Source organism: Enoplosus armatus, chromosome 18 (genome assembly GCF_043641665.1).
Source record: "Enoplosus armatus isolate fEnoArm2 chromosome 18, fEnoArm2.hap1, whole genome shotgun sequence".
Classification (NCBI taxonomy): domain Eukaryota; kingdom Metazoa; phylum Chordata; class Actinopteri; order Centrarchiformes; family Enoplosidae; genus Enoplosus; species Enoplosus armatus.
In genome coordinates this window covers 8,935,970-8,949,653 of record NC_092197.1, presented here as the reverse complement: position 1 = coordinate 8,949,653, position 13,684 = coordinate 8,935,970, and the positions used below count along the sequence as shown (strand labels likewise).

The 13,684-nt window shown below is 41.6% G+C and overlaps 1 protein-coding gene across 2 annotated transcripts in view; it reads right to left on the bottom strand.

The window, feature by feature from the left end:
* The window catches only part of LOC139301041 (astrotactin-2-like), a 241,614-nt gene that overhangs the window by 23,880 nt on the left and 204,050 nt on the right, over positions 1-13,684 (bottom strand). For both annotated transcript variants that reach the window (XM_070924304.1, XM_070924303.1), the window contains one exon: positions 12,919-13,067. In XM_070924304.1, coding sequence (XP_070780405.1) covers positions 12,919-13,067 — 149 coding nt within the window. The remainder of the gene's footprint in view (positions 1-12,918; positions 13,068-13,684) is intronic.

The following is a 13,684-nucleotide window of genomic DNA, read 5'->3' as shown; positions in this document are numbered from 1 at the left end:
TACTATAGCATATACTATACCATGCACTGATCAACATCAACTATGATACATTTTTTTCTTTCTGTCTACGTCTGCAGTATATTGGGCAGATGTTTCTTGCACATTTTTCTATTCTAACCATTGCTCAGAATAACTTGTTCCGCTCGACTGAAACATACAACTGCATATCATCAGCACAGCAACAGAACAAGGCAGCCCTCTACTTGTTCTCTGAGTCTGTGAGCCAGAAGTAGCATATAGAGTACTTGAACAAGAATAAGGTAGCGTCTGTGTGAGCCTATACTGAGGCACAGTGGTGCTTTGAGCTTAATGCTAAAATTGGTATTCAAACGTGCTCACAATGACTATGGCAACATGCTGATGTTTAGCAGGTATAATATATACCCTATCCGCCATTTTAGTTTAGTGTGTTAGCATGCTAACATTTACTAATTAGCACTAAACATAATGTCATAGGGAATGTCATTAGTTTAGCAGGTATTTGGTCTAATGACAATTATGACCTGATGATGACATTAGCTGAAAAGTAAATGGATCACCTAAGTTATTACAAGTCATCTGGATGGGAACATGAATGACTGTACCAAATTTCATGGCAATCCACCCGTTATTTGTCCAGACATATCATTCAAAATCACAAGTGTCAACATCATGGTGGCCATTTTAGGGGATCATCAAAGTCATGTACAATACAAACTTTTGTGCCAATCCATCTAGTAAATTTCACTGGTTTGGTGAAAACGTTGACCTGCCGGTGGTGCTAGTAGAAAAGTCAGGGGATCAACAAAGTCATTAAGCTTCATCCCTTGGGCACCATGGATATGTGTACAAAATTGGATGGCAATCAACCAAAAATGTCCTGTTGGCAAAAGGAAAACTCAGGGGATCAGAGGGCTTCTTCTTCTGGGGACCCGTCTATAAAAGATTTAATGCCAAACCAGTAAATAGTTGTTGCAATATTATTCAGTCAGGACCAAAGTTGCAGACCAACCAACGGCCGACATTGCCATCCCTACAGCCATGCTGCTGGCGTGGCTAAAAAGTGTACTGCTCCAAGAATTGAACCTTTGGTACATGTAGCATAAACCCAGAGATAACAACCCCCCTTAATAATCACTACACCTGCACACCTACCTATTAGCTTTATCTTTTACTAATCTATTTACCAAACAAAAATTTTACTGAATGTATTGACTGATGAGATTGCATGTTGTTGCAGTGAGTAATGCAATGGACAATTTGTAATCTTCACATCTTGATAATGCATTAATTTGCAAGAGTAATAAGAGTATTCCGTCAGAGCCTTACAGTTATCTGAAATTAATCAACGTCCCTCCAGCTAATAATAATTGAGTTTTCGTCCAGACCATGTTATAGTCAAAGATAAGATGTGGTATTATAAGCTAAAGTAACATATGGGTCTGAATGAAAACACAGTAAAACAAGTTCAGCAGATATAATGGCAAAAATTTATTAATTAATTATTTGATCGTTCCTTAGGACAAATTTTATGTTTAATTTCACTGTCAACCTGTCAGTCATACACAGTACAATGATATTTCTGCAGCTCTGTGGACTGATGACATTACAGGCATAAGGTCAAATGAGGTCATAGCTGAATAACAATAACCACAAATGGCAAATATGCGGCTCCTCATTGATGGTCAAAGTGAAAGTCTATATCTATAGAACAATTCTCCACATCCAACAGGTCCATCTTGCTTCTACTATTGTAGATATTCAGCATGAGAATGATGTGCTATTTGACAATGGGCTGCCCCTGCCCTTTCTGCATAGCAAGAAATTGGGTCAGGTGTGGTAGTTCGTCACAGACTAATGGCCCCCCGGGTCCATGTCCACCATTTTGATGTGACCCGTGTGTGGTCTGTTTTTACTGCCCCTGGCTCCTTTTACTGTGGCTCTGTCTCCCCTTGGGTCTGTACTTAGCACTAAGAATAGACCTGTTGGTGTTGACAGGCTGTTGGCTTGTGTCTTACTGTGATGCTGCACTGTATTGACTGGTTGATGTGCACTGCCATCCTCCACCTGCTGTACCACAAGACTGGTGGGCTCTGATGGCTTCAGCTGGCTCTGTGGAGTAGACTTGTGTAGGGTGAGCAATTGTTGCTTGTCTCTTTCACTGAGTCCATCTTGTGCCAGCTAACTTTCCCGGTATACTGGCTAGTATAGCTGCTGTGTGGTGGTCATTCCGTGTGATTTTTCAGTACAATGACAGTCAGGCAGGCTTGTAAGTGGGACTGAGTTTGCCCTGTCGCTTGAAGTGGCAAAGCTTATGTAAAATAGAACGGTGGTTATCCAGCGCAACCCTAGTTCTACAGCTACAGGTGGAGCTCCCTGTAGCCATAGAACTCGGGTTACAGGTACATGAGAAACAGGCTAAGCAAAATCCTTATTTAGGTTGGGGATGCCTAGTTTCTCGCTGGCATTCTATAGTGTAGATTAGAGAAAAGATGGGCTATCATGTTAGCTATTTAGGACACATTATCATGGTGACGTATCAAGTTAAAATATAGAAAATATTAAAAACACTGCAGTTAGTAGGTGTAAGAAAAAATACACAATGTGACCATTAGTTAAAGATTTTGGGCAGCTACGACGTCAGTTCTGTCTTTTGTGTATTGGCCACAAATACTGTATCAGCAGCAAAATGTGTCTAGGCAATGACTATAGTAGCTTCAAATAAATCTAGGCAGGATGGTTGGTCCTTTTTTGTTTATTAATGCAGAGAGCAATTCCATCACGAGTAAATGTCTTTTTCTACCACTTTAAGTGTTTTCAATGCTCTGAATTGCAAAGTGAGACCAATCAATCCCAATTTAATGCTTAAATGCATTTTAAATCGATTTTTAGCAAGCACCAAATTCAACAAAGATCAAGTCCAGACCACCATCAGTTGTGTAAATGCTTCATAACGCACAAAAAAATCTCACCAGTTTCCTTACGACTGATGGGGACAAAATGCCAGACAACACACTATGATGAATGAAAAGGAAGGCACTGAGGGGCAGCATCCTATTCTAGTCTTACTTACAATTCCAACACATATCCATTAATGTAAGTTAGAGGTTCCATGAACGCACATTAAGTGTCCATATCTATATAAGGGACACCGTGGGAGTGTCATGGTTATTGAGAGACAAAAAATGAAACCAGTCTAGACCTATGGCGAAGCGAGAGAGAGACTAACAATGTGTGTGTGAAGAGGCAAAATGGGAAAGGAAGCAAAAAGGGAAAGGGAATGCAGAAAGCCCTTGGCCCCCTGCCTGCAATCTGCAATCTGCTGATGGCGAGGCTCGTGACGAGGAGGTGCACAGCGTCCATTTTTAGCGATGAGGTCATCTTTAATTAACAAAACAAAGAGAGTCAGCTGTGTCACTCCAATCTGTTATCTGCACCCATGCTCAAGGACACCGTTTATCTCCATATAATTCAATCTCTTTGAATGAGGGCTTATCGACGCATTGGGGGGCATTCTTGGTCTCAACCAATAATGGAGCTGTTACATAAACAGGGGAGGGGGATACCACTGACCCTGATCACAGAAGAAACGGGGACATGAGGACAGTAGAGAGGTACGAGGTATGTGACAGAGGAGGAGAGTAAAGCAGAGGAAGATCCACATGTCATGTATCCCAATAAGCTGGCTGCATGAGCTGGGAGGAGGAAACTGGAACTAAAATAAGGGCAAAGATCAAATGGCTAATCTGTTTCTCAGTCCAACAGTGCCAGCATGAGGTGACATCATTGCTGTGTAACCCTCAGGGCTGCGGCTGTCTGCGTCCCTCTTCCATTACATTGTGATCTCTCTCTTTCCTCCCCTCTTTGTCTTTTCTTTTCTGCCCATTTTTATCTCTGTTCTTCTCGCTTCACTGTGTCTTTCCACATTTTCATACAACCTCTTCTCACTTTCTCGTTCCTGCGAATTCTTGTAACTCTCCTGCTCTGCCCTGCCCTCGGTTGTTCTTCGTGCCACAAAATCAGGTGTCATACAGCGGTGACGCAACACAGAGAGGCTCACAGGTTTTTAATTAGCGTTAAGTGTGTGCATTTGTGTGAGGGTTGTGGGAAGCACAGTGCTACGCTGATGAGCGCATTCACAAAAAAGTGTCACCTCAGCATAACTGTGATTTAAGGACAAGCCATCCAAATTAGCAGCCACGAGACAATAGAGGGATTGTAAAAATGTGATAATGGAACCCAGAAGCTTTCTGAATTCAGCCAATAAGGGATACTTTTGGTTAAGCCTTTTATTAGACAAATTTCATAACATTTTTGGCGCCTTCTATTTTTTTTTTCTGGGAACTCCCAGTGAGATAGACAGGAAACAGAGCTGGAGGATGTCTGACATTATAGTGTAGGTAAGCCACTAATTATTCCCATACAGTCAAAACACACTCTTGCATCCTTTTGCAAAACAATCTGCAGTTTTAACCACAGTATAAGGTGTTCACTCAGTTTCAAAGTAGATGTTTTAATGGGAGAGGTTGACTACCTGGCTGTGGTACCTTAGATGGCTAAAATTTAAATGAAACCAGGTGAGTTCCTTATTATCAGCCTAGTTAGAAACGCCAAATCAAAATATCCTAACAGGGTTGTTTTTGTAATTTGATTACAGGTTTAAAGCACACGTTAAAAGGACAATTCCTAAATGTCAATACAGTGTCACTTACACAACTTACAGTTGCTAATTCTTTGTCGCTTTGTCACTTACGTTTGGCTGATGCAGGTATTAAAGCTGCCTCTAGAGATTTTCTAGCTTTGGTCCATTTTAATGCTCTTATCAAATTTCTTAATATCATCTGTGATGCTCAATATCTTCTTACATATCACAGCTGGTCTGACCTATTGCTGTAGAGGAATGCTGAGCCCCACACTAATACATCAGCACATCTAAATGGCTTGTCTGTGAATGCTGTCTCTGCCTTGGTGTGCCATCTAGAGGCCTGAGTGAGGCCCAGTGAAGTGGATCACTCATATCCATCACTAATGTGACTGAAGTCAGAGGAGGAGAGGACAGGGGTCCAAGGTCCTTAGGGTAGGAATGAGTAGTCTGAAAGACAAGAGATAATACACCAAACTGCATAGGTCTTTGTTATTAATTGTTATGGAAATAAAATAATAAAATAAATAAAATGTGGGACATAGTAGTAGCAATGTGAAACCCCCTTCTCCTGAAATGGTACATAATTAAAACCACTATAGTTAATTAATTCGTTTTATCTATTACCTGATTTACGCATTACTGTGGTGAATACAAAGCAGTCATTAAAGCAACCATAAACCCTTCTATTTGACATATTTTTATATGCTTTCCAAATGTGCCCACTAATATATTTCCATAGATGCAGCTTAAACACTGTTTACAGATAGGGTTACCAGAATATGATGCTTTTCCCTATAGTGCTGGTCATTTGGTTGAATCGTATTTGCAGGCAGACATACCACCAGCAGGGTTTCATTTGATTTTTGCTCCATATCTCGAAACATGAGCAGTAAGGAGACAGGGAGGGATAAAATAGAGGTTAATGTTTTGCTAAGGATTTTTAATACCACTGATGATCAGGGTCACCTTTAATTATAGTTGTGTCTCACACAGTCATTGCCCTCTAACAGGGTCTAAAAGCTTAATTACGCTCCTTTGCAAAGCAAGGCACCAAAATTTATATTTGAATTTGCCTGCCAATCGGGATGAGTTACCATGTTTGGAGACTGTGTATGGCCATTAAAACTCACCTTTGCATCTGCTTTTTTTTATTTTTATCACTAATACACCCTATTGAGACGATTAACTGCAATCTGGGATGACCTCATCTGCACCTACGCTTCATCTCAGTGAGTCAGTGCCCCATCTTGCCTTACTGGCCTTGTAGAAGCAGGTGATCCCTCTCTGTCTGCTCCATCTGTACATCTGGCACTAGCAGTGTTCGGACTTCTTCTACGCTAACCCGCAGGACCAGGATCTTGGCAGTAACGACTGTGGCTGCAATACCCTCAATCCTCACTGTTAGTTTGCGTGACAAAGACAAGATGGATGTTATGAATAAGACACCCTCCACTGAAACTGCTTCATCTGTTCTGTACTCCCTGCCTCTGCACTTATATGAGCTGACAGCAGGTGTTATGATGACAGAGTTTTTGGGAACCCCCATCAAAGCAAATGGGCTTGTGGTTGTATCTCACAAGCAGGACTCTCTTCTTTATTCAAGCACACTCCAAAATGGTATTTTTTAGACTGCCCTGTTCAGTGGATCAATGTGACAGTTTGTATGGCTGTATCTTGTTTTTGTTTTATCTATTCAGGAGACTGTTTAACGTCACAGTGTCCCCACCTTCAATTTTGCTGCAAGGATGGGTCGATTGTTCTGAGCTGAGATGATCACAGCCTCTCCTTGGATCTGCCCAGGGTGCGTGTGGTTTGTCATGGTGGTGAGGTGTCTCACTGGGGGATACCATGAGCCCCCTTTGCAGTTGCCCCCTGCCTTCATCAGGTGCATGCTTGTTGGTGTGTTGATTGTTGACCCTGTGTGGCTCAAGTCGGAGTTGTGTGTGTCTAATTCCCTGTGGGCCTTCTGCGCTGATAAATAGACGGTGAGCATGGAACAATGCTCCAGTCTCTTCAGAGACAGCATCCCTATGTTCTACAGGGTAAGGTACAGGTTCTACAGGGAGTGTTGCTATGCAGATTTCCATTCTTATCACAGTCAATCGAGGTTTAGAGTGGGCTCTTACCGGTAGGAATGAGTTGCCTTAGTGATGCAGCCTCTGTATGATGGCAGGGCTTCCCCCTATGTCCTCTGAGTGTATAGAGCTTCTAAGAAAATGTAATTTGTGTGCAGCCAAAAATAAAAAAATGACCATGAATTGCAGCTCACAACTACAGGTGAAACTTTATAACATGTCAATCTTGTGCTCCATGGTCAGCTTCTATTGATGGATGCAGAAGTCTGTTCAACTGTTGGATGACCATTTATTGTCTTGGCTAACAAATGTCTGACTGGCTGGGTACAAATTTCAAAGGAGAGTGGTAAAACATCTGTTACTGGGTTACACCTTTGCTCATAAAACCCAAGTTACAATACATGATCTTCATTTGCTGACACGTTATTTTAGTGATAACTATAAATAATAATAATTGAAAAAAATCTATTCCTACATCTCCCGTTAATGCTTGTATGCAGGAGGTCAAGGGTCAGAACAACAATGACAACAACAACAACAGCGGTTTTAAACAGCCAAGCAGTGCCTTACATTCTCAAGTTATTTAAGAAATGTATACACTTCCTAGTGTCTATGGTATGATGAAGAGCATTTTTCCTGATGAACCGGGTATAGGCCTTTTTGACAGCAGACATTTTGACTTGTCATAGTAGGAAAAGCACAGGTGTTACTAATAACATTAACGATGGCTCTGTTCTATTAAAGTGTCCCAGTAAGCAACAGTCGCTCACTGTGACAGTGTGACAGTGAGCCACTATGCATAATACCAGGACCAGCTAACAGGAATTCAGCCATCATTAATTGTATTATGTACACCTGTGCTTCTCCTGCTGTCACATGCTAAAATGTTTTCCGTGAAAAAGGCCTATTCTAGCAATAGTAGAGTTCAGGCGGTTGTCAGGATGTAAAAAGTTGATCAGGTACCTTTCTGCTCACATTCCTGGAAATGAAAACCCTGGTTGTGGAAATGGGAGGCTTTCAAGGACAGAAGGAAGAGGTATCTGTAACCGAGATGTGATTTTATTTTTTGCCAGCAAGCAGACAGCCTCTTGTGATTAACTGCTAACAATTCTGGTGCATGTTAGAGTACTTGTGAGAGGACACAAGTACTCTGACATAAGTCAGACTGGAGCTTGTTGGTACTGTGTATGCACTATAGGCATTACTATTTGGCACTGACAGCAACAGAACAGATTCTTTGTTTGTCTCAGGGTTTCCTGTCAGGTCAAGCTGTGGCTGGTCATTCCATTTTTTAACAAAAGGTATCTTTTTAATTCCAAATATTAAGATGAATGACATGGCGATCAGTTAAAAAGGGTACCAACAGAAGATAACCATCTGTGAAAAAAGGAAAACAATTGGGGATGTTTCAGATGTTGGATATCTCTCCCACGCTTTACAACCATGCATATATGGGACCAGACCTGGATGTAGAGTAGAGCATCATGTCCAAGTAAACAACAAGATATATGAACTAAGGGCTCAGTTGCTCTCCTTGCACATCAAAGCAGCAAGTCTATCTTCCAGTCACTGTTGACCTCAGAGGGAAGATTTGTGAGTGACCAGGGAGAAGCCTTCAAGAAAAGATTACTTTTTTTTTTTCTAAACCACACTGATAAGTGGGATGATCTAAGGGTATTGGAGACAGGGGGCTTGTTGCTGATGGTTTGCACAGATGTGAGAGGAACAGGGTAATGCTTCAAAACAACCTGATCCCTCTAAAGTCTTCCTTATACACAAAAAGAGGGACAAAGACAGGGTAAGAGAGAGGGAACGGCGAGAGATATCAACAAAGGTGCCTGGTTTCAGAGGCCATGTGAGGGAAGTTAGAAGGATTGCAGGAAGCCATACAAGTGAAAATATTTAGTTGAAAAAACAGCATGATGATATTCTAACACACTAAACTCTTCTTCATTAGCTCAGTTGATTTTTTTCCCCAGCTTTTGCTGCAGGAAGGTGAAGACACAGGTAGAAGTACAAACTGTTCTGCCCTATGTGAGCATAATGTTGTCCTTTTCTGTGTTTACAGCCAACTACGTAGCTATCTTCAGTCAAGACGATGACTGCAGAAAATTAGATTCTGACGTAATGAATGATGACGGATTTGTGTTAGGAGTCAGACGTAAGCTGCAGTACACTAAGCAAGAAATTGACAAATTGCAGGGAGAGGCCAAGGTAGCATTAGAAACAGTCAGTAAGCTAACATGGTTGATCCTTGCACCACCCATCATAATGATGGAGGGTGTATATCTTAAGAAGGCACCTCCAAACAACACACTCAAACTTTGACATGACTTTTCCACTGCAAGAAAATGCACAGCCCTATGTCATGTTACGCGCAGAGGCGTAATATAATTTCTATAATTTACATCAAGCAAGAGGGAGTCACATTAGCAACATTTATGGATATTAGCTCAGAAGACGATACCATTCACTGTCAAGATTTTCAAGGACTCTATGATTGCATCCATTCATGCAGGAAGCTGTTACGGATGAAAAACCCGAGCCAAAAGGATGGCATATTACATCATTTGAATCAGCTTATTAACATGGATAAAACTGTCACCCAGCTTGTGGAAAAACTCACTGCATTCCCAAACAGAAACAACTCCTCATCTGCAGTGATAACTGGAGTGATGATGGGGGATTTGAAGGTTTTAAAAAAGCAACTTATCCCCACATATCCCCACTGAGGTGATGACATTTATGAATGGCTCTTGCTCTGCTGATGTTGCTGGGGAGTTTTTAAGGTCTACCTCAATTGAATAAAAAAAGATACATTCACATATACAACCACTAACTTTAAAATACATGGCTAAACATTAGGATGCAGTAGCCCCAATGAGATGAATCTCTGGAATCCAGTCCCTCTAGAGAAGGAAACCTTCAAGCCTAAAAATCAAGACGTATTTATTGTCATTGTCAAATGACTGACCTTAACAATATCTATCTCAGGAGGGATACAGTGTATTCTCCTATCCTAGTCTAGACAGCACTGACATAGAAACATGGCTTTGGGAACCCAGTGAGAGCTGCATCCAAGTGTCTGCATCTCCACACTCGCTCTCTGTCTGCCATCTGCATGAGTGTGCACATGGCTGAATGTGTATGCTCTGAGTGTGTGACTCATGCTCCGCATGGCTGAGTGTCTGTGTGTGGTTGTCTGTTTATCTTTCCTCTCTCTCAGACACCAGCCCGAAGCAGTGTTTCAACTTGGCAATGGATGTGGATGCAGCCTCCGTTCCTGTGGATGCCGGCGCCGGCTGAATCCCATCCGCTGGACGCAGGTGCTGCCCTTACTGCTGACGATGTCGCCGATGGCCAAAGTCGCATCTCTTCACCGTACCATGTTTATCTGTGTCTCATCTGCCTTCTGAATGCAGTGGCACTGTCCATGTAACTGTTCTTTGTACCTACATATTGCAGCCCGTGCATCTCTTTTTGACCTGGCCTGCCCAAATATTTATATATTTTTTAATATTTACTCAGCTATTTTAGCTACTTTTATAGTTTCCTTCTTTCTTTCTAGGCTAGACTACCAACTGTCCAATGCACTAGATCCAGCTCTGAAAGATGTTGTTTGTACTGTATTCAAAAAGTACTACTGTGTTGAGCTGACAGCACTGTTGGTACTACCCAATCCCTTATCTAACATCAAACTGGGGGGAGGTTCAGAATGAGTTGTTCAAATGATGCAATTTGATCACATAAACGTAACTTGGTGAAACAGTGAGGAGAACAATCTTTGTGCTTCACTTGCACAAAATAACATATGCAATTGCAAAATGTCTTGTTTTCCATAATGTTCTCTCTCTAACACTTTGAAATCGAATCTGAACACCTCACACTGCTCTGTATTGCCAAATATCAGCCCTGACTAAGCTTTGGATCAGGATTTTTCCCTACGATTGTCTAGATTGTCAAACATGGTTTACTGTAAATCAGCCGAATAATCCTTTAGTGTGTACCCACCCTTAGATGTTGGAGAAGAAGGCTTGACTGCAAGCTCACTGGTTCAAATCATCACACAGTCTTGGAAAATATGAATAGGGAAAATGAGGGTGAAACACTTGCTTTCCAGAAAACCACCAAGATGCCCTTGAGCAAAGTATTTATCCCCAAACTGCTCCATTAGAGCTACTCAGTGGCCAACGGCAGAAGACTGGTTTCACTGGCAGCTTCAACAGGGGAATGTGTGTGTATTTGTGTGTGTGTGTGTGTGTGTGTGTGTGTGTATGTCTGCGAAAGTCAAGAGGAGCACTGCTGAGAAAAAAGCATTGAGGAATGAGTTACTTTGTAGGGTGAGCAGGGCGCAAGGCTCAGCTGGACTTCTTATTTATCTCAGCATTTGATTTATTATACAGACTTCCCTAGAAAGTGCCTCATATATGGTCCTTAAATAAGAAGCCAGCAGTGGGTACAGGGAGTACAAATCCGATAATTTCAAAATAAGTCGAAGTAAGTGTGAGAAAATGACACTTCTCACACACAATGGCTTATATTTGCTGAGTCCAGAGAACAAGATCTCACCACTTTTTTAGGGGCCCCTATTATTCCATGAATTGACCCCTGCAATGCCTTCCAAGTTTGTATCAGCAGTCTTGATCCCCCCGATTTGGAGAACAATGAAGTTTTTGTGTCACTATGGTTTTCAGTATTTGCAGTGGAAGTGAAAGCTACCCAGATGCGTACCTATACAGTTTATAATACATGCTGTTTCCACTGAAGGAGAACCTATATAGTCTGCCAGAGTTCCCTGCCAATTAACATTATCTACTCCTCTCTAAGAGGGTCATACTGAACACACATATATTAATGCACTCAACTAAGTTAGCTTTTTTTTTTTTACTCAGCAAATTTCTATTTCAACTTTGTCCAGATACTTAAAGAGAGTTGAGAGTAAACATGACTAACAGTTAGAGATAAAGAGTGACAGGCATAAAGGGAAGAGAAGAAGACAAAAGATGAAGACAATGACTTCTAATCTGTATTAAGCTGTCTGTTATGACATGATTTATAGTGGTGACTGGCACATAGCAGAGTGAGTCACCCACACCATCTGCCCCTTCCTACCTCACCTCTGCCAGCATGCCTGTGTCTAGCTGTCTGTACCCTCTCTTTGCTCACTGGTGCCCATGCTTCATCAGCACTCCTCCCAGGGGTGATGGATGGCCTGTCCATACTTCCCAATGACTAAAGCCAGCTTCTTCCAGACCACCTCATTTCTCCAATATTATTAAATTCCTTCCTATCACCCTTCCTCTGACTCACCCCAGCCTCTCGTCACAACCATGACTACTCCCCTAACCCCACAGCACAATGGTCAGCACCATTTATGGCACTCGATAAATTGCCCTACGTCATCTCCTCCCATCCTCAGTCTAAGCTCCTTCTTCTGTTCTGTATCCAGACCAAAACTTTAACCTAATGCTGATGCTTCTACATGATCAACATAAGCAAACAAGACCATCACCGAGAAGACTGGCTATTTCTGTGTAGTAATTCTTAATGTCCATGGGTCTGATTCCCTGCAAAATCAGATGAAATCATTTTCAGCATGCAGACCGGAAGTGCCTATGCTTACATTTTCCCAGGCAGTTTCACAGTGAGTAGTATGTTAGCCAGTTATAAGCAGGAGGAAACTATTCTTTAGAGAATTCAATTTTTGATTTTATGTTGTGGTTATGGCTTAAACTGGGGCACGAACAACACAGAGAAAAAGACAATAATTGACTGAAGAACAAAAAAAAAAGCTAAAAGGGACAGTGCCACTCAACAGATGAAGAGAACTTTGAAAGGATTCAAAACCTATCCTGAATTGGCCTTCTTCCTCCTAGACAGTAATGTAATATGTCTATTTTGTTTATGTAATACATTGCGAGACGTATTTTTAAATCAAATATGAATTTATGTTGGTGGCTAAAACAAAGGTAGCTAACACTTTGGCTAACATTAGTTGAATGTATTGTAATACAACTGGCTTCTAAAGTAACATTTTATGGAAGTCTTGCTACTGAGCTATATCTTGCCGTTGACTTATTATTATGAAAACAAAACATTAATGTTGATAACTTAAGCTTTCTCAGCAATGCATAGCAGTTACTCTACTTAGTCGAACACAGAATCTAGTATATATATATACTAACAAAAAGTAAATCAACTCAGGCTTGGAACTTCTACCTGTGTAGACTTCTGCCTCCGAGGGATCCTCCACTCGTTTATGCTGGATGATGTAGTCAGAAACTTTGCAGCCAATCAGAGGCTCCACATCCATCCACTCCAGGGCCACCATTGTGCTTGAGGGCTCCAGGTAAGGGGCTAGGCGTAAGCTACATAGAGAGGACAAGGTTTAATATATGGAAATAAGATAAATATTGACAATGAGATCAAAAGACTATCACTGTAACTGTTTGTTGCCCTCATCTGGAATTTTCTGAAATTAAACTGTGTGTGTGTATGTGCCCAATGCCTAAGGTATGGACCTAAACCTACAATGGATGAGTAAGAATCTCATCTGGTCATTGTTATGTTAGAGTAGAGACTGTCACACCTCTGCCTATATCACATTGGACAACAGGATGGCAAACAGCTGCTTTGAACATAACAGCATTCCGATACCACCTGTTCTCCAGCAGTGTTCCCTGCTCAGTTTTCCCTCTTTAATCCCTCAAAAGAGATAAAAGAATAATATTTCCATTTTGCCTGCCCTCCAGCTGTGTCTGTGACAATGTCTGAGAGGGGTAGGTTATCCCTCTTTCATAAAAAGCATGCCATTCCGTTTCATCCTTTTAGACAATAATAATAGGTACTGCAGGTTTTTACTGGCCTTACACTGAGACACTGGCCAAAGTTGGAGATTTGGCTGCTGCAGCAACTCTTGACTGGCCCTTTCGTGCCAGCGAGCATGGGCCCAGGGAAAGCCTGACCAAAACTCTGGTTGTGGCAC